This window comes from Mustela nivalis (genome assembly GCF_964662115.1).
Source record: "Mustela nivalis genome assembly, chromosome: 7".
Classification (NCBI taxonomy): domain Eukaryota; kingdom Metazoa; phylum Chordata; class Mammalia; order Carnivora; family Mustelidae; genus Mustela; species Mustela nivalis.
This window is the reverse complement of record NC_139026.1, coordinates 110395288-110422562: the sequence shown is the minus strand read 5'-3', so window position 1 is coordinate 110422562 and position 27275 is coordinate 110395288. Positions and strand designations below refer to the sequence as shown.

General features: G+C 45.5%; 1 protein-coding gene across 2 annotated transcripts; it reads left to right on the top strand.

Moving 5' to 3' along the window:
• The first annotated feature begins 6839 nt into the window (after positions 1–6839).
• On the top strand, positions 6840–26772 carry HDHD5 (haloacid dehalogenase like hydrolase domain containing 5). Of its 2 annotated transcripts, none has more exons than XM_082739656.1 (8): positions 6840–7013; positions 15561–15764; positions 17238–17350; positions 19837–19930; positions 21249–21282; positions 22970–23144; positions 25543–25731; positions 25918–26772. In XM_082739656.1, exons 1-8 carry the CDS (start codon positions 6888–6890, stop codon positions 26249–26251), a joined length of 1269 nt encoding a protein of 422 aa, XP_082595782.1. In that variant the 5' UTR covers positions 6840–6887; the 3' UTR covers positions 26252–26772. The 2 variants fall into 2 exon arrangements, with proteins under 2 accessions (XP_082595782.1, XP_082595781.1); XM_082739655.1 differs by having other exon boundaries at positions 15540–15764.
• The last annotated feature ends 503 nt before the right edge of the window (positions 26773–27275 follow it).

The following is a 27275-nucleotide window of genomic DNA, read 5'->3' as shown; positions in this document are numbered from 1 at the left end:
TTCCACCCCGCAGCCAGGGGTAAGGAGGGCAAAAATCTGGAGGGGTGGGCTCAATGCCATGGTACCTTAGCCTGGGAAGTTTGAAGTTTTTCTGTAAATATTCCCTGGTTACAAATTAGGGTCACATAATCCGAATGAGACTGAGTCACCAGCTGAAGCCCGGGACTCCCACCCCCAGCTGCAGCAGATAGGTTCTCAAAAGTGCCTTCTTCTAGAGGCTCAGCCGTACTGCAGGTCCTGTCGCCCTTAGCCCCAGATTGACATGGCCACACCCACTGTCTGATTTTTGGAGCGGGGGCTACTGGTGGGTGAGAGAACTGAAGGAGTGAGCCTGAGCAGGAGCCCTGTGGGGTGCTGAAGCTTCAAGCCCTCGGGTCCCTCTTGGGGCCTTTGCTTTACTCCTGTCATTGTCATCTAGTGTCTTTGGCACTGACCTTCTTTCCTTCTCAAAAAACTTGTTTTCCACTTAGGAGAGAGCATCAGTTATTTATAGCATGCAGTGAATTGTTTCAACTTCCTGTGTCCCTGTTGTCCAGGTCTCAAGTCAGAGCTCTAATTGAGGTGCAAAAGATGTATGTCATTCTTCGCCTCAGAGATCTGGAGCAGCCAGGTGCTGGCCAGAGGCCACTGCAGCTTCCCTATCACACTGGTGGCCTGTTATTCTGCTAATCGCCAGGGTTTGGGAAGGCAAGTAGGGGTTGCTAGTCTGGCACCAGTGATGACGAAGGCTCTAAGGATAAGTCCATAAATGCTCCTTGCTTTCCTGCTTAAATCTCTGTTGAAAAATAGACATGGGACAGATGGAATAAATATCAGATTTAAAAGCTTGTCGTAACAGGAAATAATAGGTGTTGGCGAGGATGCGGAGAAAGGGGAACCCTCTTGCGCAGTTGGGTGGGAATAAAAGCTGGTGCAGCCACTGTGGAGAACAGTATGGCATTTCCTCAAAAAGTTAAAAATAGAGCTACCCTATGACTCAGCAATTGTACTACTGGGTATTTATCTAAAGGATACAAAAATACAGATTCGAAGGGGTACGTGCATCCCAATGTTTGTAGCAGCATTATCTGTAATAGCCACACTATGAAGAGAGCCCAAATGTCCATCAAGTGATGAATGGATAAAGAAGATGTGGGTATATGTGTGTGTGTGTATATATACTATAAATATATACAACAGTATATTAATATACAATATATAATATGTATAATATACAATATTAATATATAATATAATAATATATAAAATGGAATATTACTCAACCATCAAAAAGAGTGAAATCTTGCCATTTGCAGTGATGTGGATGGAACTAGGGAGTATTAAGTTAAGTAAAATAAGTCAGTCAGAGAAAGACAAATACCATATGATTTCACTCATATGTGGAATTTAGGAAACAAAATAGATGAACCTGTGAGAAGGGAAAAAAAAAGGAGAAGGGGAGGCAAACCATAAGAGACTTTTTTTTTTAGGATTTTATTTATTTGTCAGAGAGAGCGCAAGCAGGGGGAGCAGCAGCGGGAGAGGGAGAAGCAGGCTACCCACTGAGCAAGAAGCCTGATGCGGGACTAGATCCCAGGACCCTGAGATCATGACCTGAATTGAAGGCAAACACTCAACCCACTGAGACAACCAGGCGTCCCACCATAAGAGATTCTTTTTTTTTTTTTTTAAGATTTTATTTATTTATTTGACAGAGATCACAAGTAGGCAGAGAGGCAGGCAGAGACAGAGGAGGGGAAGAAGGCTCCCTGCTGAGCAGAGAGCCCGAAGCGGCGCTCGAACCCAGGACCCTGGGATCATGACCCGAGCTGAAAGCAGAGACTTTAACCCACTGAGCCACCCAGGTGCCCCAAGAGACTCTTAATGATAGAGAACGAAATGAGAGCAGGGGGTGGCAGATAGGGTATATGGGTGATGGGCGTTAAGGAGGGCACTTGTGAGGAGCAGTGGGTGTTGTATTAAGTGATGAATCACTAAATTCTACTCCTGAAACCAATATTACACTGTATGTTAACTAACTAGAATTTAAATAAAAATCTAGGAGAAAAAAAGCTTGCTGGAGAACATGGCTTATTTGGGAGACAAATGGGCTTGCTACCCCTCTACCCTTGAATCACATGAATCCAGAGGTCATTGGCACAGGGATAAAAGGCAGCCCTCCTCACTACGAGGGCAGCCTGGAACACTAGAGCCTGTTGATGGGCTGGCTCCCAAAGGGGAGACAGGACAGAGTCACATGTGCCCAACTTTCTTACAAGCCCACCCACCGGTAAATCATGTCCTATGTCCCGGGTGGAGAGAGACTAGTAATGTTGTTAATAGAAGTTGCATTTTCAGGGGCCCTTGGGTGGCTGTCAGTTAAGCATCTGACTCTTGGTTTTAGCTCAGGTCATGATCAAGCCTGGCTTTGGGCTTTGTATGGGGTGTGGAGCCTTCTTAAGATTCCTTTCCCAGTCTCCCTCTGCCCCTCCCTCCTGCTATCCCTCTCTAAGGTAAAAAAAAAAAAAGTTGTGGGGTGTCTGGGTGGCTCAGTCAGTTAAGCGTCTGTCTATGGCTCAGGTCATGATACAGGTTCAGGCATCGAGCCCCACATCTGGCTTCCACTCAGGGTGGAGTCTGCTTCTCCCCCTCCTTCCCGCTCACTTGTGCTCTCTCAAATAAATAAATAAAATATTTTAAAAAAGAAAAAAAGTTCTACTTTCAGGAAAACATGGATGAACTCTAAACTTTTCTCAAAATTCTCCCTCAGCAAGACTGGATGATGCTTGGGAAAGCTGTGTGTGTGTGTGTGTGTGTGTGTGTCCGCGAGTCCATGTCCCTTTACTGACCACCGCCCAAGTCTACCACCTCCCTGTCATCTGCTCCCCATCCCCTATCACTTTCGTCCAGCCACAGCTCTCCAGCCCTTCCTCTGGGGACCCGTGAACTCTCTGGGGTTTTTTCCTTTTGTCTGCCTCCTAGTGTGAGGCATAAAAAATGCCAATTTCCTTTGTTCTCTTTTTATGTGGAAAAGGAAACCCCTATTATTATTTTTTTCCAAAGATTTTATTTATTTATTTGACAAAGAGAGACACAGTAAGAGAGGGAACACAAGGAGGGGCAGTGGGAGAGAGAGAAGCAGGCTTTCTGTTGAGCAAGGAGCCCAATGTGGGGCTTGATCCCAGAACCCTGGGATCATGACCTGAGCTGAAGGCAGACACTTACAACTGAGCCGCCCAGGCACCCCAGGAAACCTCTATTTTTAACCAGGCACAAGGCTGCATTTTCCAACCTTTTTTGCTACTAGGTGTGGCCACGTGATTAAGTTTTGGCCAGTGAGGCGTAAGCAGGTGTGGTGCACAGGCACACGTGGGAAACACAGCCAGTTCAGTATCAGACCACGGAAGCCAAGGCATGATCATAATAAAGCAAGTCAAATACGTTTTTTGGTTTCCAGTGCACTTGAATTTATGCTTATACTATGCTATAGTCTATTAAGTGTGCAATAACATTATGTCTTAAAAACCCATACTTTAATTAAAAAGTATTTTATTGCTAAAAATGCTCACCATCATTTGAGCTTTGAGCAAGCCCTAATCACTGATCACAGATCAGCATAACAAATATAATAATAATGAAAAATTGTGACATATTTCAAGAATTACTAAATCGTGACCTAGAGATATAAAGCGAGCGAATGCTTATGGGAAAATTGCCCCGAGAGACTTGCTCAAGGCAGGGTTGCCCCAAAGCTTCTTTTGTAAAAAATACAGTATCCATGAAATTCAATAAAAAGAGGCCTGCCTGTGGAAGACGTCTGGGAATCGCATCTACAGGGAGACGGCATAGCTTTTTTTGTCTCTTTTCCTAATCCCTGGAATGTGAACATAATGTCTGAGCCTGAGTGGTTATCTTGGACCATGAAGAGGAAGTTGGGCAGTGAACACAGCCGAGGAATAAAATAGGAGCCCAGGCACCTATTGGTGGAGTCACAATACCAAGCCATAGTGTTCCTTCCCAACTTTGTGTGTGTGAAAGAAACAAATTTAGATTTTATTTAAGCCACTAGTCTTTGAAGGTTTCTTACTTACAGCCAATCCTAGTCCTAACCAACACAAAGTCTGTGTGTGGGGATGAGCAGGCTGGTGCACACTCATGGACGTATGAGCAGATGTGAGCAAGTCCAGAGGGACAGTGGGAGCATGGGTATTCATTCATTTGCCTACTTATATTAACTGAGCAGCTGTCAAGTGCAGTCACCATGATAGGACCCATGAAGAAAATGAATATAAATCAGAGAGGGAACCTGCTCTCAAGGACTTTTCTAGTTATGGATGATTCATAATCTTTTCTGGCTTGAAAAGCCCAAGAGTGGGACACCTGCGTGGTTCAGTCAGCTAAATGTCTGTCTTCAGCTTGGTTCATGATCCTAGAGTCCTGGGACTGAGCCCCACATTGGGATTCCTGCACAGTGTGGAGACTGTTTCTCCCTCTCCCAATAACCCTGCTTGTGCTGTCTTTCTATCAAATAAATAAATAAAATCTTTAAAACAAAACAAAAAAAGAAGCCCTAGAGAATCTAAGGAAGACTTTTCAATATTTAAACACACATGCATAAAAAATACACACATGTACACACATACACACAAGAGTATTAATTACAATAACCAGATTGGAACCTCCCAGAATCACCTCTTCTGTCACCTTTCATGAAACACACCAGGCCACTTCTGATTCCTGCTAGGAATGGCTGCTATTTTTATGGAGTTCAGCCCATAGCTGGGGAAGACTGAAAGGCAGATCCAGATACGGAACACACTGACCCAGGCTGAGAACCTCTGGAGATGATGGGGCCATGATGATGATGTAATTTTGATCATCAAGTGTATTTGTTCTTTACTACTGTGCAACAATTATCCCCAAATTTACTGGCTTACAACAATGAACATTTATTATCTTCTGGTTTTTGAGGATTAGAAATTCAAGAGTAATTCGGATGGGTAGTTTTGTCTTCGGGTTGTTCATGAGATTTTGACCAAGATGTCTATGAGTTCTAGAGGATCTGCCTGCAAGACGGTTCTCTCACATGACTGTTCGTGGGAGGCTGCAGGTCTTTAGCTCATGAGTTTCTCCAGAGAGTTGCTTGAGCGTCCTAACGATATGGTATTTGACTTCCTCAGAATGAGTGAGACAAATGAGGACAAGGTGGAAGCCACCATATCATTTATGGCCTAGCCTTGGAAATCACAGTGTCACCTCTACTTCACTTTATTTGTTAAAAGTGAGTTATTGCGGCACCTGGGTGGCTCAGTCAGTTGAGCATCTGACTCTTGATCTCAGCTCAGGTTTTCATCTCGGGGTGAGTTCAGGCCCCATGTTAGTTCTATCCTGGGTGTGGAGCCTCCTTTAAAAAAAAAAAAAAAAAAGAGTTATTAAGTCCAGCCCACACTCATCAGGAACGGAATAAACTCTACCTTTTTAGAAGAGGATTGTCAAATAAATTGTGGGTATATTTTATTTTATTTTTTTATTTTTTATTTTTTTAAGATTTTTTCTTTATTTATCTGACAGAGATCACAAGTAGGCAGAGAGGCAGGCAGAGAGAGAGGAGGAAGCAGGCTACCTGCAGAGCAGAAAGCCCGATGTGGGGCTTGATCCCAGGACCCTGGGATCATGACCTGAGCCGAAGGCAGAGGTTTAACCCACTGAGCCCCCCAGGTGCCCCAATTGTGGGTATATTTTAAAAATCACTACACCAAGAAACCTTCTACCCACTAAAGCAATTTCCAGGTAGTTTGATAACAGGAAGAGATTGAGAATATTTCCATCTTGGAAAGCCATGTCCCCTGGCAGGGTTTAAGTGCTGGGCAGTTGTTGGTTGGTTAATGTGAATCAGTCTGCCAGATTCTCTCAGTTGCAGGCAACTGCCAAAAGTTGGATCTTGGCCTTCAAGATTGAGGATCTAAGGGTGTTACTAACCTCTGAGAGGGCAGAGTCTCTGCTCATCCCTGACCCCATCTTGCTTCCTCTCACCTAGTGCTAAATATATTGCAGGCTCAGCCTTCTTAGTGTAACTATCACCAGGGACAGGTCAAATGGTGTGAAAGGGAGCATCTTAAACATTTCAAATGGTGGACACAATGGTGCTTTCCCTCTTTTCGGGAGTTATTTTCTACCTTGTATTATAGTCCTGTCTCGACCTCCCTACAAAGTGTGAGTTTGCAGTATTATTTATGTATATATTCTCCCCAGGAGTTAGCACAGAGCTGGGCAGGAAGGAGGACCTTAGCGAATATTTACTTAAAGACCACAAGAATGACTAATTGGTAACCTCCAAGTATTCCTTGATTGACTGGGGTTCAGGGCTCTCGAACATCAAAAGAAAGCTTTGCTCTTCCGCCCCCGTTCCTTGCAAATAAGTATTAGCTCCTTCCACACAGTTTCTCATCTCCCTGAGAGTTGCTGAGGACTGAGGGTTGAGGGAGCTGGGACTTCAGAGAGAAACGCACGTTCCAGAAAGTCCGCGGGTACAAAGTCCGTGCACACTGGCCTGCTTACCTCAAGTCTCCGTCTACTAAGAGGCCGGACTTTGCCTGCCTCCTTCCCCTCCAACAGGAACCTCACCCGCCCCACCTCCCACCCCTAACCTCTGGCCCGCGGGACAAGAACCCCGGCCCAACCTCCCCCAGCACCCTGCCCGACCCCCCACGCCGGGTATGACTCGGCGCCTAACACGCCCCGCGCCCTGCTGGGCTTCGGGACACGGACGTGGGACTACAACTCCCGAAATGCCTCGGGCGCCGCCCGGCCCGAGCGCTCCTCCGCCGCTGATTGGCTGTGCGGCGGGGGCGGGGTGGGGCACGGACCGGTCTGGCGCTGGTCTGCACGTGCGCGCGAGGGGCGGCTGGATGGCTGTTCTCCGCTCCCTCGCGGCGGTCCGCGCGGCGACGGGGCTTTGGTGGCGGGCGGCGCGCGCGTCGTTGGGGCTCCAGGGCCGCTGCCCGGGGAGAGGCTACTCTGTGGATGCCGCGCAGGTGAGAACGCCCGAGTTCCGCCGAGCGGGTCCTCAGGGCTGGGGGTGGGGCCGGAGCCGCGGGGAGGGAGGGGCCGCGGCCGCATAGCTCCTGGACGAGGCCACTGACCTCTAGTGCACTTCGTTCTTGCCCTGAGCACGAGTGTTCCTTGCACGCCCTGCCTCCCCCTCATTCAGGGGATTTGTCATGCCTTCGGCCTGCATGAAAAGTTACTTCAGCGAGAGAATGAACAAAACAAGCCCAAAACGCGCGCCAGGAATGTTTCTTCGCCGCTCGCCGCTTGTCGTCTCCAAAGTTACTCGGCAGTTTTTGTGTTTGTATTTTCCTGGTCAGGATATGATTCCTGCACTTCCTCTGTGATTCTTCAGGATGAGAGTCTTTCGGTTTTGATTTTCATCTGCATTTGAAAGAAATTTGGCGACTCGCAGTGAACTCCCCTCTGGGAGCTGCACCTATAAATGGACAACCCAGCGATGAATGTGGGTTTTGTGTGGGGCTTTTTACTTTGGTCCCATTCGCTTGTGAACCTTATTCATAATGAGCGGCTGTTACGTGGAAGATCTGAGAGTCGAGAGAAGGGGGAACTGGCGCAGGGTCCCTAATTTGTGCCAGGCAATTCAGTGTTAATAATTCTCTCCTCAACTCTGGAGGTGGATGTAACCCTGTGAGCGAGCGAGCATGAGATGGGGAAGGTCGCTGGGGAAGGTCGGAGGGAGAAGCAGACCCCCTGCTGAGCAGGGTGCCCCATGCAGAACTCAATTCGGGGACTCCACTATCATGACCTGAGCTGAAGGCAGTAGTTCAACCAACCACCTAGGCGCCTTGGAGTCAAGTTTTTAAGTACTTTTCCTTGTCAGGTCAAACAGCTTGGTTGACCGCTGTACCAGGACTCCAGGCCAGGTGGGCACATCTGTCACTCACTTTCCTCTGGGCCAGTTGTCCCCTCCCTTTTTTTTTTTAAGGATAATTTCGTTTTCTAAAATCACAGTTTCTGTATATAATAATGTACACGTTTGTAGTGCTTTCACAGTAACTCTTTGATAATTTTAAATAATTCCTTATTTTTAAAAACATAGCACTTTGTGTCAGATGCTTCACAATTACTAATTTGCACACTTTTAGTAACAGCTCTGGAGTAAGTACTGTTACTCCATTTTACAGATGGAGGAACTGAAGCACAGAGAAGTTAAGCAGCTTGCCTAAGGGCATACAGCTGGTCAGTGGTCAAATCCTGCAATCCAGGGCAGTCTGGTGCTAGAGTGCTAGCTCTTAACCCCTGTGTTACCACTGTTATCATTTTGCATATGGAAGAGCAAAAAAGTCAAAGAAGTTAAGTGACTGACCAGTGTCACAAAGCTGAAAGTGACCACACTGGAGGCATGGAATGAGAATGTGCTGTGAAAAGGACTTTGCTGTCATTTATAACTATTGTATTGACTTTAGCATTTTTGCTGGTCCTGAGATCATTCCAGGTGACTTTCTGACAGAGTAGAAAAAGGGAAGGGATATAGCATAGCACAGCATTTCAGAGTACTAGCTTTAGAACTGAATCCTGCCTGTCCTGTTTGACTTAAGGCAAATTACTTAGCTTTCTAAGCTTCAATTTCTCCATTGGTGTATTGAGGATATTACTTACCCTGCAATGCTTTTGCGAGAATATCTGTAGGGTACTTTTTGTGATATATGCAGGGTACTTTGCACAGTGACTGGCACATAGCAAGTTCTCTTAAATGTGGAAGTGGATGGAGTAGACAGTAAAGTAGACAGTAGTTCTAATGCTGTTGTTGAAAGCTACCAAACTCATTACAGGTAAGAAGCCAAACACAGAGGAACATCTTAGTAGTCCTTTCACTTCAAACTAATCTTAAAACCACTTATTTTAGGAGGCGCCTGGGTGGCTCAGTGGGTTAAAGCCTCTGCCTCCGGCTCAGGTCATGATCCCAGGGTCCTGAGATCCAGCCCCGCATTGGGCTCTCTGCTCAGCATGGAGCCTGCTTCCCTTCCTCTCTCTCTGCCTGCCTCGCTGCCTTCTTGTGATCTCTGTCAAATAAATAAATAAAATCTTAAAAAAAAAAAAAACCCCAACCACATATTTTAAATCATTGCCACAGATAACGATACGAACTTTACTTAGAGGATCTGGCCTGATACCCAGGACTAGTTTTTTAAAAACCCAAGTGATATATGAACCACGAGAGACTATGGACTCTGAAAAACAATCTGAGGGTTTTGAAGGGGGGGGGTTGGGTGAGCCTGGTGGTGGGTATTATGGAGGGCACGTATTGCATGGAGTACTGGGTGTGGTGCATAAACAATGAATTCTGGTACACTGAAAAGAAATTAAAAAAAAAAAACCCAAGTGATAAAGAAGAAAAATCAGAATACAGATAAACAGAAGAGAATGAAAAGAAAAATGAAGAGAAAAAGCCTGTTTCTTTCTCCTTCTCTAGGTACCTTCATGTAAAAAAATTAATAAGGGGTGCCTAGGTGGCTCAGTTGTTAAGTGTCTGCCTTCAACTTAGTTCATGATCCCAGGGTCCTGGAGTCAGGCCCCGAATTGGGCTCCCTGTTCAGTGGGAAGCCTGCTTTCTCCCTCTCCCACTCCCCCTGCTTGTGTTCCCTCTCTGGCTTTGTCTCTCTCTTTCAAATAAATACGTAAAATCTTTAAAAAAAATTAATAAACCTTATTTTTTAGAACAGATTTAAAGACAGAGTGAATGGAAAGTGTAGAGAAATCCTATTTTTATGCCCTCTCCTCCCGGTTTTTAATGGTCTTCTGGCTGTGTATTATTAATATCTTGAAGGTAGTGTGACACATTTGTTACAGTTGACTTGCATCTTTACTTTCTTGTGGCTGGGTGCCTGATTTCTCTGTGTACATTCACCTGAGGGTTGGAGGTGTCTGTTACTTATTTGTGTAGTTAGAGATGAGGAAGTCTTTTTTTTTTTTTTTTTTTTAGATTTTATTTATTTATTTGACAGACAGAAATCACAAGTTAGACGGAGAGGCAGGCAGAGAGAGAGAGAGGGAAGCAGGCTCCCTGCTGAGCAGAGAGCCCGATGCGGGCCTCGATCCCAGGACCCTGAGATCATGACCTGAGCTGAAGGCAGCAGCTTAACCCACTGAGCCACCCAGTTTTAAGGATTTTGCTAAATTGTCCTGAAAGCTCTCCTGTTCTAAGTAGCAGGGACTGTCAATTCTTATTTCTAAGAGAACAAATTTTTTGACTATTTAGGACATGGCCAGAAGACCATTAAAACTGTATGGTTAAATTTTGTAGCCATCAGCACAAATACTTACAAACTAAGTTTTCAAAAACCCAAAACCAGAATAATATTATGAACCCAGACTCACCAGTTATTGACATTTTGACATTTGACATTTTGCCACACTTGCTTTGCTTGCCATCCTCCCCTCCCCCCCACCAGCTGTAAGATTTTAAAATGAATGGTGATTTCTTGTCATTTAGGGGTTAACCCTAAATTCTTCTCTATGTACCTCTGAGAAAATGACATTTTCATTTTAAACCTAGCTATAATGCTGTTATACATAACAACATTACCAATTCCTTAATGTAACTTAAAATTTTGTCCTTAAAATGCCCAATTGTCTCAAAATTATGGACATATGAGTTTTGCATGTAAGCTTTCAGAACAGTATGCTGTGTATCCATATAGTACAAGGAAGAGGGCAGACCATGCGGGTTGTTGAGTATGAGAGTTTAAGCACTGTGCCATCTGGACCTGTGCAGTGAGTCTCTTTGAGAAGTATAAAATGATAAAATCAGAAAAGAGCCGTAGATCCTTTCCCGAGGGAAAATGCACATAGAGTTTTAAGGGGTTTTATGGTCACTCTGAAATCTACCAATGGGCCCCTGTTTAGGACCCGCATTCTAGAGGGTTTGTTGAGGAAGCGGGTGGGGATCCAGGGATCCTTGAGGGCCTTCTGGTGCATGAGCACACTGAGTACAGAGGAACGCGAACTCACATGACTGGGGGGTGGCAGGAGGTGTGGCAACATCGTGTTCCAACACAGATATCTTGGTACCTCTTGGATCCCTTTCTTACTCTGAGGTGCTTGCTGCCTTGGGCGCCATGGAATGAACTCTGAGTTTGCCGTAAGCCCAGTTTAAGGCTGACCTCTGGATTGAGTACTTGTGAACTGGGTCACCTTTGACTAATTCTTCTCTTTCAATTTGGGTTCTTATTCATCCAGTCAGAATATCCATGTTGAGCATTATGCATAAGCCAGGCTCCTTTTGCTATGTAATGTCAGTTGGGGATAATGACACCCACCCCCAGAAGGTTGGTACAAGGATTAAGTAAGCATATTTTTGTTTTATGTCCAACTCAGAGCTCAGTACAGTCCACCCATTTGGAGTGCAACAGGATTAGCCTTTGGAGCCAAGAGTTAGAGACACTAGGTATTTCTCTCCTGGCATGTAGGATTTGACAAGTTTCTCCCTAGCAGTTGTGTTTGCTGGTGGTCAGAATTTGTCTTACTGATTTGACTTGCTTTCTCTATTTTTCCAGGGTCCCTTCCCACCTCTGATTTGGCACCAAAGCTGCCATTGTTGAAAGCTGAAAGGTCCTACGCACAAGCTAGTATGAAGGAGCTGGAAGACTGTCTCCCTGGGTGGTCTTAACTGTTCAGCAGAGGGAAGATGGGATCATTACAGTCACTCCATTTCCTTTTTTTTTTTTTTTTAAGATTTTATTTATTTACTTGATAGAGATACAGTGAGAGAGGGAACACAAGCAGGGGGAGTGGGAGAGGAAGAAGCAGGCTTCCTGCTGAGCAGGGAGGACCCTGGGATCATGACCTGAGCTGAAGGCAGATGCTTAATCCACTGAGCCACCCAGGCAACCCAGTCACTCCATTTCCTAGTTTACTTGTTCCAGAAACCTATCCCTTAGCTTCCTTGACCCCACAACCTTTTGATTTTCCTCATACTGACTTGCTACTCATTCTTTTGCTGGTGACTCCTAGGTGACCCTTCCTTAAATGACGATGGTCTGGTTCTCTGTAAGCCTTACTTCTGCTCTCACTCTGCTTGTGCTTCTCGGGCTTTTCTGACCCTTCCCAAGTTTCAGCTGTTCTCTAAAAGCAGAGAGCTTCTGGATTTTCTTCTCCAGGACCTTCTGTTCAGTGCTGGTGTCTCTAGTTGTATATCTGACAGGTCCAAAGTGGAATGTATCTTCTGCCCTCACTGACCTCCCAGCTGCTGCCAATCTAGTTTCTTGGGTCAGTGACTAATACCAGCATCCATCTTTCCAGGGTCCCAAGCCAAAAAAAAAAAAAAAAAAAAAGTATGGGGGTCCCTGTGGCCCCTCCCTCTCTCAGTCCTGTATCCTGTTGTTACCAGGATTTGGCTGTTCTGCTTCTATGTATAACCTGCCCTCCTCTTACCATTCTTGTTGCCACTGCCTAGTTAAACCAAGTTAAAGCCACCATCATCTGTCTTAGATTGTAGTTGGTCCCAACTGGTCTCCTTCAACTTGACTTTCTTCATTTCACTCAATCTTGACTTTGCAGCCAAGATATTTCTACAGTGCAGGACTGACATGATTTACTTTCCATTTCAGTTGGCCTAGGAGACCTAGGATGGCTAGTCTTCACCACCTTCTTCTGGTTAGGTGCCCCTCATTAAGGGTCTTGGAGTGCTTTCCTTCCCCTCAGCTCCTAATTTAGCACTGAGTGCAGACTGTCCTATGGCTATTTGTTTAATTGTCTTTCCCACCGAACTGTGTAGACAGAGGCCACTTCTGGCTGCTTGTCTGATCTGCTGCTGGTCAGGCTGTCAATAGATACTTGTTAAATGAAGGCAATTATTTAACTCTTCCATTGCCTAGCTCAAAATTCTCTTCTAAGAAACTACTTTTGTTTAATTGTTTATTTACTCAGAACTTAAGTACTCAGAATTGATTTGCATTTGTGAAAATACTGTAGTTTCCATGGGTTTCCTAAACTGGTTGCTTTATCTTTGACCCCAGCTGAAAATGCAGGGCCCGAAGCACCTGCTGCTCACAAACAGAGCCCTATGCCATGAGTAGGTGTATGCAGTAACAATGGCTTGACTTAGTGGGCCCACAAAAGGAAAGTAGCAAACAGGTTAGGTTGGATTTTTTTGACATTTGAAAAACATCTTATATGTTAATAATAAATGGGATGAGAGGCGCCTGGGTGGCTCAGTGGGTTAAGCCTCTGCTTTTGGCTCAGGTCATTATCTCAGGGTCCTGGGATCAAGTCCTGCATTGGGCTCTCTGCTCGGCGGGGAGCCTGCTTCCCCCCCAACTTTTGCCTCTCTGCCTACTTGTGATCTCTCTCTCTGTAAAATAAATAAATCTTTAAAAATTTCAAAAAATAATAAATGGAATGAAATTTTTATTTGTATTATTTATTTTTAAAGATTTTATTTATTCGACAGAGAGAGACGCAGTGAGAGAGGGAATGCAAGAAAGGGGAGTGGGAGGGGGAGAAGCAGGTTTCCTGCTGAGCAGAGAGCCCGATGTGGGGCTCAATCTGATGACCCTGGGATCCTGACCTGAGTGGAAGGCAGACGCTTAAGGACTGAGCCATCCAGGCACGCCTGTATTTATTCATGTTCAAATTTTCATTCCTAAAGATCTATTCATCTATTTGAGAGAGTGGGGGGCAGGGAGAGCGGGGAGAGGAACAGAGAGAATCTCCGTTAGCCTCCCCACTAAGCGTGGAGCAAATCCAAAAACCAGATGCTTATTTGACTGAGCCACCCAGGCACCCCTAAGCTTTTTTTTCAAATTCTTATTAAATAGTCGCTTACCCAAAAATGGGTATTGAACTCACTACCCCAAGATCAAAAGTTTCTTGCTCAACTGACTGAGCTGGCCATGTGCCCCTGGAATGATTTTTTTTTTTTTTTTTAATAAAAAGGACAGTGTTGAGGGGCATCTGGGTGGCTCAGTCTGTTGAGTGTCTGCTTTTAGCTCAGATAATGATCTCAGGGTTCTGGGACTGAGCCCTGCTTGGGGCTCCCTGATCAGCAGGGAGCCTGCTTCTTCCTCTCCCTCTGCCCCATCCTCCCCTGCGCTTGTGCACTCAAGCATGTGTGCTCTCTCTCTCTCAAATAGATACAATCTTTTTTATTTTATTTTTTATTTTATTTTATTTTTTTTATTTTTAAAGGATAGCGCCTGGCTGGCTTAGTCAGTGGAGCATGCAACTCTTGATCTTGGGGTCATCAGTTCGAGACCAGTGTTGGGGGAAGAGATTACTAAAATAAATAAATAAATAAATAAATAAAACTAAAAAAAAAAAAAAAGGATGGTGTTCCACTTTATAATTCCCAGGAAATGCGTATTGAAATGAGATACCATTTTTTTAAACCTTTAAATTAGCAAGATGTTTGATAATTAACAAACTCTTTGATACATGTGAAAATCAATACGGGCAGGAATAAAATGCATTAGCAGTGGCCGTGTAAATTGATACATATTTTTGGAAAACATTTTGTCAGTAGGTGTTAATGTTATTAAAATACTTGCACTCTCTTGTCTTTTTATTCTTGCTTTTAAGAATCTAGCTTAAGGGAAAAATCAGTAAGCATGAAGAATTTCCTTATAGCATTATTTGTAGTAGAAAAAATGTAGGAAAACATAAGTGTCCAAAAATAGGGGAAATAGAATATTCACTTAGAATTTTGTAGTCAGAAATGATGCTTGGAAGATAGAGCTATGTATATAGATAACGGCAGGGTAACTTAAGAGATACCATCTAAAAACAGGTCAGATGGAAAAGAAAGTACACAATATAATGCCATTAGTTAACAGATAAAAATACAACAATAGATAAAAAAATTATTATTATAAATTATTGCGCATTAACCCTGAAGTGTCCAGATGGAGAAACTAAGCAGAACAGTCCGTGGTCAGAACCCACAACTGATGGCATTTTCTGCTTGTTCTTTTTTTTTTTTTTTTTTAAAGATTTTATTTATTTATTTGGCAGACAGAGATCACAGGTAGAGAGGCAGGCATAGAGTTTCTGGAGATTTATGAGAGAGGAAATAGCACTGGGTAAATGGAAGCAAGAAATTAAACATTTTTAAAATCTCTGTAGCAATTGAGGTTTTTTTGTGTGTTGTCATGTGTGTTGTAATAAAATTGTAAAAGATATTATGAAGGCTATTGTAACATATAAAAATATCTGAATGTCAAATAACAAAATTCAAAATTGAACATGTAAAGTGTCGTTGTCTATGTGACAAAATAATAGAAAAGAGACATGATCATGTTAAAGCCCTGGGGTGTTTTTGAATTTCTCTATTTTCCACTTAAAAAATTTTTTATATTAATTATGTGAAGATTGTTTTATGCTTAAAAATATATGAAAAGGGACTAATTCTTTGGTATAGATGGATTTGCCCTCTCAGAAATCCCATGTCCTCATTTTCTGTTCAGAACTCTGGGTGACCTGGAGATGATGCAGCGCCCTTTCTTGTGAGGATCTTTTCCTTCTTCCCCTTTGCCTCTTGACTCAGGCTGTAGGGATTCTCTTCTTCTGTGCAGAGCCCACCAACTTTTGGGTTCCTGTTGGACATCGATGGAGTGCTGGTACGGGGTCACAGAGTGATCCCTGCGGCTCTGGAAGCATTCCGCAGGCTGGTGAACGCTCATGGGCAGTTGCGGGTGCCCGTGGTCTTTGTCACCAATGCTGGCAACATCTTACAACACAGCAAAGCCCAGGAATTGTCAGCCCTGCTGGGGTTCAAGGTAAGGAGGCACTGGAGAAATGCCCAAAGAGCTGGTTGTCAGTGGAACCCCCATTCCAACTCTGACTTAGCTACCTTTCCTGGGTTGGGGTACAGTGTTGATAAGCCCTAGGGCATGGTCCCCTGGCTGGGTCAATAGTACAAAATAACTTGAAGCTCAAGCCTAGCTTCATGAGGAGAGCCTTACAGCAAGGGTATTTTTTATATATCAGTTCACGCTGAACACAAAAATTCTGCCCATGGATTTGGCAGTTTCAGTCTACTGTCTTTGTATCCATTTCTTTTCTGGGCATCAGGGTTGTCTCTTGGATTGTCAGCCCCTGGAAAGCGAGGGTCACATTTTTCTAAATGTCTGTATACCAGGAGGGATGTTGAGGTAATAGCCTTTGTTTTTCATAAATAAAGAGGTACATATCTAGGGGTGCCTGGGTGGCTCAGTCATTAAGCAGCTGCCTTCAGCTCAGGTCATGATCCCAGGGTCCTATGATCGAGCCCTGTGTTGGGTTCCCTGCTCAGCGGGAAGTCTGCTTCTCCCTCTCCCACACTCCCTGCTTGTGTTCCCTCTCTCACTGTCAAATAAATAAAGTCTTAAAAAAAAAAAAAGGTACATACCTGAATGAGCATTGTCCTCCAAAAGCAGTCCCTCTTCCCCACTTGCCCTTCCACATGGTATATCAATGTTGACATGTCCTTCTTTATTAAGGGTGGATTGAGTTCTTGGAAAGAGCCCTTTGGAACCAAGAGAGTAAATAAAGTGGCTGATTGACTGGGTAACACGCTTGGGGGTTGAATGCAGAACAAGGGAGTACAACTGGTTCCCGTCTGTGGTTTCTGGAGAGGGTTCCAAAAACATTTGAGTATTGGCTTCATCGTTGGAGTTAGTACTATAAATGTTAAAAAGCTTAGTCTTTAAGTAGAATTGAAAACAGAAAGAGGCAGATTTCTGTGACTGTGACAAAGAACATGCGCATTAACCCTGAAGTGTCCAGATGGAGAAACTAAGCAGAACAGTCCGTGGTCAGAACCCACAACTGATGGCATTTTCTGCTTGTTCTTTTTTTTTTTTTTTTAAAGATTTTATTTATTTATTTGGCAGACAGAGATCACAGGTAGAGAGGCAGGCAGAGAGAGAGGAGGAAGCAGGCTCCCTGCAGAGCAGAGAGCCCGATGTGGGGCTCGATCCCAGGACCCTGGGATCATGACCTCAGCCGAAAGCAGAGGCTTTAACCCACTGAGCCACCCAGGTGCCCCTGCCTGTTCTTTTCTTGGGGCAAGAGCCAAGTTAGACAGGTTCTTTTCACACCTGTTTGGGTAGTGTCTACAAGTGTTGGGTGCCAGAAAGAGCTCCTTCCCTTTTTTTTTTCTGGGCAGTTTTTTTCCCTTCCTAAGTGGGCAGAGGCTACCCGCCTCCCCCTTATTTTCCATCAACTTTGTGTCTCCCCTGCTCTCCTCTGTCTTTTGACTGTTGCTACAGGTGGAACCGGATCAAGTCATTCTCTCTCACAGCCCCATGAAGCTCTTTTCGCAATATCACAACAAGCGGATGCTGGTGTCTGGGCAGGGGCCCGTGGTGGAAAATGCCCGAGTGTATCCTTTTGGTGTTGCTTGTTCTCGCTGTAGAGGAGGGGGCAGGACTGGAGTTTTCCTCCCATGGCTGGGGGTGCGGGGGTGGACAGGACCATACATAATGAGGTGTGCTGGCTGCATGGTGCCAGGGCTTAAGGGATACGTAGTGGGCTCTCTAGGGAGGGAGGATGGCTTCCAGGTGTGGCCGGTCCTGGTGCCATAGTTTCCAAAAAGCTAGCCCACTGAATCAGAACCTACTGGGGAGCTTAAAATACAGATTATTGGTTCACTAGGTGTGAGAGAAGAATCAGCAGTGTGTATGTTAGAAGAGAAAACTAGGTGATTCTCTAATTAGGTTTGGAAGTACTGCTCTAGCCTGGTTTCTCAGGGTGCTCATTCAACTTCTTAGCTAGTATTAAGTATCCACAGTGAATCTTTTGGGTCTGGGCACACTCAAGAGGCAGAAGAGTTGGGTGCCTGGGTGGCTCAGTGGGTTAAACCCTCTGCCTTCAGCTCAGGTCATGATCTCAGGGTTCTGGGATCGAGCCCCGCATCGGGTTCTCTGCTCAGCGGGGAGCCTACTTCCTTCTCTTTCTCTGCCTGCCTTTCTGCCTACTTGTGATCTCTCTCTCTCTCTCAAATAAATAAATAAAAATCTTAAAAAAAAAAAAAAAAAGAGGCAGAAGAGTTGATCCCTGTTCTCAAGCCACATATTCATTTGCTCATTTGGAAGACCTGCGTTGAGCACTTCCTGAGTACCAGCACGTTCTTCAGGGGTGTTCTCCAAGAACAGCATGTGGGACTCTGTCTTCATCAAAGGGTTCATACTCGAGGCAGGAATAACAGATTCACAAATGATAAAGGAGTATTTAAGATGGCATATGATGGGGGCATCTAGGTGGTGCAGTCGGTAAAGTGTCCGACTTGTTTTCGGCTCAGGTTGGGATCTCATGGTTGAGAGATCAAGCCTCGCATCCAGCTCTGTGCTGGGTACAGAGTCTGCTTAAGATTGTCTTTCTCTAGGGACGCCTGGGTGGCTTAGTCAGCTGTGCATCTGCCTTCAGCTCAGGTCGTGATCTCAGAGTCCTGGGATCAAGTCCTGCATCGGGCTCCCCACTCAATGGAGAGTCTGCTTCTCCCTCTGCCCCTACTGTTCCCCCTGCTTGTGCTCTCTCTCTCTCAATCTCTGGAAAATAAATAAATAAATAATCTTAAAAAAAAAGAAAAAGATTATCTCCCTGCCCCTCTACGCTCCCCTCTACTTCCTCTCTAAGGAAAAAAAAGAAAAAGCAGTTTTCCAAGCTTAGACCTGAAGCCCAGCCAGGATCTGCGTTTAAAAAAAAAAAAAAAAAAAAAAAAAAAGCTTACAATTGAAAACTTAAAAACGCTGTATAGGTTCTGAGAGTCCTGGGTATTGGGGAGGGAACACCCTGGGAGCTGCTGTGACTGGTGGCTTCATGGAGGGACGTGGCTGTGCTACCAGAGATGGTTAAGGTTTTCTGTGGAGGGAAGGAGCTGAGGAGGCTGCAGAGAGAAGGGAAGGTGAGGATCCCTGAAGCCGGAGTTTGGATTGGGATAGAATGGGGAGTAAGAGGCAGCAGGAAGAGTGGTGCCTTGGAAGGGAAGCCTCAGAAGGAAAGGCAAGAGGCCACTGGGCTTACTTAGGAGGGCAGGGGGAGTCTTTGCAAGTTCTGTTGCTGTTGGGTAATTTGACAGAAGCAGTGTTTTCAGGAGATTCATCTTGAAAATAATCTGAAACCATGTCCAGTTAAGATTGTAAGTGGGGATTGAGGTTAGAAAATGGAGGCAGCTCTTGGAGAGATCTGGTTGGCACTGGTTTTCTGCTCTTCGTGGCCTCCCCATCCTTTCTGAATCTGACTCATCCTCAAGAGTTCTCTCAAGTCGGACTTCCCTGGACTCTGCCCAGCTACCAGCCCAGTGACAAGTCTCCTCTTTTCAACTCCTCAAAACCAGCTTTGTTCACAGAGTGCTGGTTTAGATGGGCCCTGGGCCTATGGTGAGTTCCTTGAGGCCAGACATTCTTTTTTTAAAAAAGATTTTATTTATTATTTATTTGACAGACAGAGATCACAAGTAGGCAGAGAGGCAGGCAGAGAGGAAGGGAAGCAGTCTCCCTGCTGAGCAGAGAGCCCTATGTGGGGCTTCATCCCAGGACCCCGGGATCATGACCTGAGCCGAAGGGAGAGGCTTTAACCCACTGAGCCACCCAGGCGCCCCAAGGCCAGACATTCTTGTGTGCCTTTGTGCCCTGGTGGTATCCATTGTGGGACCTGTCACCCTGCTGCTGCATCGCTGTGTAGTCATGGCCCATCTGCCAGCACTCTCAGGATTGACGTTGGCCTTCCAAGCTGTGTCTGGGCTCTCACTGCTTCACTCCTGTCTGGGGATTGGGTGCCCTAGTTTGCTTGGGACTGTGTTGGTTCCCTTCCCCTTAAAGCTATCTTCCCCCAGAACTGTCCGGCTTTGCTTCCCTGATCTTGCTGTAGATTGGGCTTCGAGAATGTGGTTACTGTGGATGAGCTGCGTATGGCCTTTCCTGTGCTTGACATGGTAGATCTCCAGCGGCGGCCAAAGACCACGGTAATAAGGAGCATGCTTCTGGGTGTCTCATGTTTAGTTCTCTCTTCTTATTCCTCACATGGGTTCCTCTTACCAACCTTGCAACCCCTCCCACCGAGAGCTGCGTCTTTTCCACCTTAGAGAGGCACATCTGGCCAAGGATTTTGTTTTCCAGATATACAACGATGGCCCAGAGGGGCAACAGGCTCCTAAGTGTTTTCCTTTCTGCATTGTCATTAGCTGAGAACCTCTTTCAAAGCCCTAGCATCTCCAACGAGGAGTTACCTGTTTTACTGGCTGTTTTTCTGAGTGTTGCTTGGGAGATCTTTAACCTTTGTGAAATTAATCATTGCTGCTCCTTTATCCTAAAGCTTGCTATGGAGAGCTGTCCTTGTGAGAAACAGCTTGCTTGTAAAGGTAACCGGCAATTCTGAGTATGCCCGTGTTCCTTTTGGGTTTGGTTCATATTTGAACCATTGGTTTACAGGGCCTCTCCTTGATCCTTTAGAGTATGACTTCTTGACTCTTGATGGCCCCTTCCCTGGCACCCCTCTTCCTCATGTGAACTCTCTATCACATGGCCTGTAGTCTAAGTCAGACCATTGTCAAAATGTGGGGAAATACAGTTATAAACAGACAAGCTTATTTTTGTTTGTTTATGTAGCTTTAGTTTTCCTTCCTCTAGAGCTTTCCAATTGAACAGAGCTCTTCATCACCTTCAAAATCTTCCTCCTAGGATCGTGCAAATTATGTGGGGAACTAGAATGTCTGAGTTGGAACAGATCTTAGAGCAGCTCAGAGACTGAGCCCCACACAGGGGAAGTGACCTACTCCAGGTCACATAGCTGGTTAGTGGTAGAGCCATGACTAATAGTTTAGGGAAGGAACAGACCCCAGAGGATGGGTAAAGTAGAGGCTCCTGCCTCTTCATATCACATCTAGAGAAATGGTCTGTCATGCCCTGGTGACCTCCCTTTCCTTCATAGTCTCACCTTCATCTTAGCTACCTGATTCTAGATCCTTGCTTGATACACATCTCACCTCCTGTCCTCACAGGGACGGGTGACTAGCCCTTCCTCCTGGTTGACGTCCATATGTGACTTCCCTCTGCGTGTTCTGTGAGAGCCCTGCCCATTCTGACTTCACTTTTCTTTGTGAATTTTCTTCCTCGGTCTTATCCAGCTTCTCCTTGGCTTGGGCTAGACCGTGGGGGTGGTGATGGTGTTTGATCTGTCTAGAATGTGTCTTTTCTCTTGCCACTCATTATGATACAGTTGTGTGGTTGTCGGGAAGTGGACAGTGACTGGCATTGATCGTCCTTTTCTTTGTTTCTTGGCAGCCCCTTCTAAGGAATGACTTCCCGGCCATTGAAGGTAATGAGGGCCTCTGCTGGTGTAGGTGTGGCTCCGGGCGGTTCTCCTTTTGGCCCTCCACACCGTTCTCTTGCAGCTTGTTTGCCTGTAGACTGGTGGGGTGGCTACAGGCGTTGGGTATTAGGTCACCTAGGATCTAGTCTCAGATCTACCCCTCACTACCTCTGAGACCTTTGTTTTTAAATTTCCCTGCCTATTTCACTTGCTCTATTATTCCAGAAAAATTGTTAAGTGTAGAAGATCTTAGCATGGAAAAACTCCCAGAGGTAATGTAGGCCAGTGTTTCTCAGCTCCACTAAATCCAGCTCCCCTTCATGTAACAAAAATACTGTAATGTCCCCTTTACTGCCCTGCTGTGAAATCCATAGATAATACAACTTCCTGTATATGTATATTAAAAATTAACTAGTTCATTGTAAAGCCCTAATTGTAATAGGGAGAAATAAAAGGAAAATTTTTAGTAAGGTAATGTGTATTTCAGTATGTAAATGATTATTCAGGAAGACATAATGACGTAGTAAAATGATTATATCAAACATGAAATCATCATGAATGTTACAGCTACAAAGGCAGACTGATGTAAGTGTGTTTATAGGTGGGATATAGGTGTATTTTATGGGTGACTCAGACATTAGGGATTGCATTGTCATTGGTGAAGTGATTTTCCAATATATGGAATAGCTTTGGTAAAATTTTGAAAAGATAAACTGTAGGCTTCTCTTGATTTACATGATAGTTTAGAAAATTGTTTGTTTATTAAAGCTCTACTTTGTGTTTACATGTAGAACGAAATTAGGGTTTAGGCTCAATTACCTATAAACAGGTTATTCACCTATGTGAATGTCAGATGGGATACTCAAATGTTAATAGACCAGGGGCAGCTTCTGATTGTTCAGGATTGTCCTGAGCATCTGGCATTCGTGGTCCCCTCCCACGATCCTTGCCACTAATTGTCAGTCATGGTGACAATAAAAATATATCCTCCAATTTCTAGAACACCTCCTTAGGGGCAAGTACTACCCATTGAGACCACTGGCCTTATAGCTGATACTGGCAGCTACCATGTTAAGTGTTATGTGTCCAGCATGGGTTAAGTGCTTTATTATATCTCATTTTTACCCTAAACAATCGTAGGTATCATTATGATGTAGTTGAGGCAGAGGCTTAGAGAGATGGTAAGTAACTTACCTAAAGTCACAAGGAAAATGGACAGTCAGGTTGGAAATGCTAGTCTGTGTCACTCCAGATCCTCCTCTCCAAGTGGTTAGGTTTACTGGCCCCTGGGGCTCAGAGAGAAGTGACTGAGGAGGGCAAGCCCTTTGCCAGGTACTTGTGGGTGAGGTGATCAGGAGAGCATTAGTCAGCAGGAGGAAGCAGGCCTGAGACTTGGCTGCTGGTTTTCTTTATTTTAACCTTTTCTGTGAAGTACTGGTGAGTACAAGTGAAAATGGGAGCCCTTAGGAAGTGCCTTCCCAGGTCCTGGGCTTTGTTTACCTTGGGTGAATGGATGAATGGATCTTTGAAGGCTGGTTCTGGGAACTGTGCCCTTGCCGGGGTGTGTACTGTGGGGAAAGAGCTTGTGGTCGGGTGGCACCAGCTGGTGTCAGCGGGTCTCCTAAGGGCCTTCCTCCTGCCTGCCGCAGAGGTCAGGCAGAGTGCCTCACTTCCGTGCCTCTGCTCTTTAAAGGGGTTCTTCTCCTTGGGGAGCCAGTCCGCTGGGAGACAAGCCTGCAGCTGATCATGGATGTCCTGCTCAGCAATGGGAACCCTGGGACTGGTCTAGCAACGGCTCCTTATCCCCATCTCCCTGTCCTGGCCAGCAACATGGATCTCCTTTGGATGGCTGAAGCCAAGATGCCTAGGTAAGGACACAGAGTTTCTGGCCTTGACAGTTGTGGCCATTGCCAGCTGTTGCTTGGACAGTCCTGCTGAGTTTCTTACCATCATTCTGGTACCCCTGCCTGGGTCAGCTCTGTATTTGCCACAGAAACTTGTCCTTTCTGGGAGGATTTTCAAGGGGTTATTTTGCATACTAATTAGTAAATGAAAAGTATAGCTTACTGATCACTGAAGATATGTTGAGGTGATCTTTAACACATGGCCTTTGCCCTCCAGAATCTTATTTGTTTAAGATTTAATTTATTTATAGAGAAAGAGAGAGCATGAGTGGGAGGGGCAGAGGCAGAGGGATAGGGAGAGAGAAAATCTCAAGCAGCTTCTGCGCTGACCCGACCTGGAGTTCAGTCCCATGACCTCAAGATCGTGACTTGAGCTGAAACCAAGAGTTGGATGCTCAATCAGCTGAGCCACCCAGGTGCTCCTGCTCCCCAGAATCTTAACAGAACATGTTAATGTTATTTTATTTTTTTCAGATTTAAAACTTTTTTTAAGTAATCTCTGCCCCCAACATGGGGCTTGAACTCACAAGCCTGAGATCAGGCGTTGCAAGCTCCACCCGTTCAGCTTGTTGGGTGCCCCCAGAACCTGTTATTTTTTGGTCTGTGGAACCCAAACAATGAATGACTTCAATGGAGGCCTAGCAGTGCAGCTGCTCCTCTTTGCCTCCTCCCTGTAGCACTGGTTCCTTCCCTCTTTGTCTCCTCCTGCCCTTAAGATGTGGGGTCCGGGGGAGCGATAATTATTCTGACGGTTATGTAGGCCGGAGAACTGAGACCCAGTAGGTAAGTGACTTTCTCAGTCTCCCCCTGCCTCACCGCTCCCTGCTCAGCTGTATAGACCTCCTCTGTCCTGTCTGAGGCCAAGCACAGTCTAGGCAGGTCTTTTTCCAGCCCTGGAGGGCCTTTCTGGAAGGATAGCTGTGGCTACTGTATACTGTTTGGTGGCTCTTATCTGCAGGGCCAAAGTCCAGAATTTTCTTTCTATGCTACTGATTCCAGTGGGCTGCGTGAGCGATTCAACAGAGGGTAGCAGGCCCCACACTGCCTCAAGTGACATGACTTAGTAACTCCAAAGAGATGGGTGTTGTGGTGTTCTCTTGTTACTTTAAAAGGTGTATTTCTGTATCCCGAGGTTAGATGTTTTCTTTGAAGTATTCTTCCTACAGTTAGGATGTGCCAACACACTAGCTGAGGGGGGTTTGGCTATGTAGGCTGGAACAGAATAGCAAGTAGCAAATTTCAATTTATAAATCAGATTTGAGATTACTTTTCACCCATTAATTTAAAAATTGGAAGTAGAATTTGTTAAATAAGTGATGCTGAAATACAACCTTAATATGTTGGACAGTATCAGAATTTGGCTTAGCAGCCAGGGATGAAAACCTAAAACTCAAAATGAAAGTGTTTTCTTTTTTTTTTCCCTTCAAGACTTCATTTATTTATTTGTCTGAGAGTGTGAGAGAGCACACTGCTTAGGCGGAGCAGCAGGCAGAGGGAGAAGCAGTTTTTCCGCCGAGCAGAGAGCCCGATGTGGGGCTCTATTCCAGGACCCTGTGATCATGACCTGAGCCACCCAAGCGTCCCTGAAAGTGTCTTAGACAAGATAGAAGTTTCTTTTTTTTCTAATGGAAAAGAAGAATGCGGTAGGCAGTGGAGGGCTTGTGTGGATATCGCACCTGTCTGGGACATAGGCTCCTGTCTTCCTGCTATGCGATCCTTAGCCCTTCACAGAATAGTTCCAAATGGCTGCCTGAGCTCCAGGCACCAGATCAGCATTCCAGGCAGCAAGAAAGAGTGGAAAAGAGTACCCACTCTCCAGTTTCACACTTCCTAGAGGGTTAGCCCAGTATTTCTGATTTCACGGACTCTTTGGCTGTAGCTTATTCACATGGCTGCACACGAGCTGCGGTGGAGGCAAGCAAATACTTTTGTACACCTGGTCGCAATATGGTGAGCTGAAAACTGGCACTGAGAAAGAAGGGGAGAGGGCAACCGGTAGTCTGCACAGATTTAAAGCTGAATTTAGATTTGTAGAGTCTGACTGCCTAGGTTGTAATCCTAGTTCTGCCACCTCGGGCAAGTTACTTAATATCTGTATGCCTCAGTTTCCTCACTTATAAATGAAAATGATGACAGCTCTCATGGGGTTGTTCTGAGTTACATGTGATATGCCACAATAGTGCTCAACAAATATTAGTAGATAACAGCAGGTCATAAAGATAGATAATAAATGTGCTTCTTACTAGGAGTAATTTCACTTTATCTGTCACCAGCAGGGTGCTGGAGTGAAAGGTTGATGTATAGGGTCCTGCTTAGAACCAGGGAGAGGAGGCCTGAGCTGCTGAGCTCTCTTCTCTGACAGGTTTGGCCACGGCACCTTTTTGCTGTGCCTGGAAACCATTTACCAGAAATTGACAGGCAAAGAGCTGAAATACGAGGGCCTGATGGGCAAACCCAGCGTCCTCACTTACCAGTATGCAGAGGACCTGATCCAGCAGCAGGCAGAGAGGCGGGGGTGGGCAGCCCCCATCCAGAAGCTCTATGCTGTCGGGTAAGTACTTTTCCATCTCCTCATCACTTTTGGACCTCCCCTGCCCTTCCTCCTTACCTACTCACTGACCTGTTTCCCTGTATGTAACACATATTAGTCCTACAGTTGTCCTCTGCTCTGTGTGCCTTGTAACACTAAACTGGGGTATTCTCTTCTTTCCTTTTCCGGTATGGCTGCCCCTTCCAGTGATAACCCTATGTCTGATGTCTACGGTGCCAACCTCTTCCACAAGTACCTGCAGATGGCGAAGCATGGTGGGGCAGAGGAGCGGGGGGCCAGTGGCTTGTGGAAGCAGCGGCCCTCAGCAACTCAGAGCTGCGCCTCTATCCTAGTGTGCACTGGTGTGTACAATCCCAAGGGCCCAGAGCCCACCAGGCCCACCCAAGAAGCAGAGGCGGCTCCATTCCATGGGCACCGGGACTTCAGCTTCAGTCCAGGGCTCATGGAGGCATCGCACATTGTGAATGATGTGAATGAGGCTGTACAGCTGGTTTTCCACAAGGAGGGTTGGGCTTTGTAGTAAGGGCTGTGCACTGGAGATGAGGGAGGGGCCCTGGAGCTAGAGGGGAGTCCTGTTGACTAACTTTTGGCCCACATCACTGGGCATCAAGTCAGGGCCGCTTCCCAGGACACTCTGTGTGGCCCCACGGTGGATATTACTGGTCACTTGGAAGAAGACACTGGCTTTTTCTCCTGCTGGGCAGTAGCCACAGAATGGTACCCCGGGAGCATTTTGGGTAGAACCATCAGGATTTTCTGGGCCCAGTTCCTGTCTGCTTCTGACAGTCTGACCTTGGGCCAGTCCCTTTACCTCTGTTCCTCAGTTTCTTCTCTCATTTCAGTAGGGACTTAAGAAAAAAGGGGAAGTGGTGGGAAATAATGTGGAGTCTTGTCTGCACTGAGGGCACCGCTGCATGCCAGCAAGCTGTGTCACTAATACTATGATACTGCTTTTTATTGTATTTTAGCTTACTGCCCAGAGACTTTGAGGCTTATTTTTTTAAATTAAAATAATCATAATAAATATTCATTATGCTGTCAGTTGTGAACCACTTCTGGAATGTACTGAAAAGTCCTGTTGAGGAAGGATAGTGGGTGAGCAGTGTGGGTGACCCTGAAGCAAAGAGATTGGTGCCATTTTGCTCCCATAAGGCACTGAGGTCTTCTTTCCTACCTTTGTTCTCCTTTCCACCACCAATCCCCAGCCTGGCCCTGGCCTGCAAAGCCCGAGTCTGTCTGGGAAGTAGTTATGCCCAGGCTTTGGCATGTACATTACAACTCCTCTGGTGTGGAAAAGAAAGGATCTTGTTTATGGTTTCTTCTGAAGGAAGGAGCTTTTTCTGTAATGATCCTGGCAAGTACATATTTTTTATATTCCTCCCTCTAGGAGCGACCCATTTTCACTTTTCCATGGTATGTGTCGTCCACAGTCCCGTTTGCCAAATCCCCTCGTCCTTGCCCTCATGTTACTCTAGCAGTCATTTTCATGTGCCACAAGCTGGTGACTCCTTCCCCTCTTCTCAAAACACTCATTACTTGGCTGT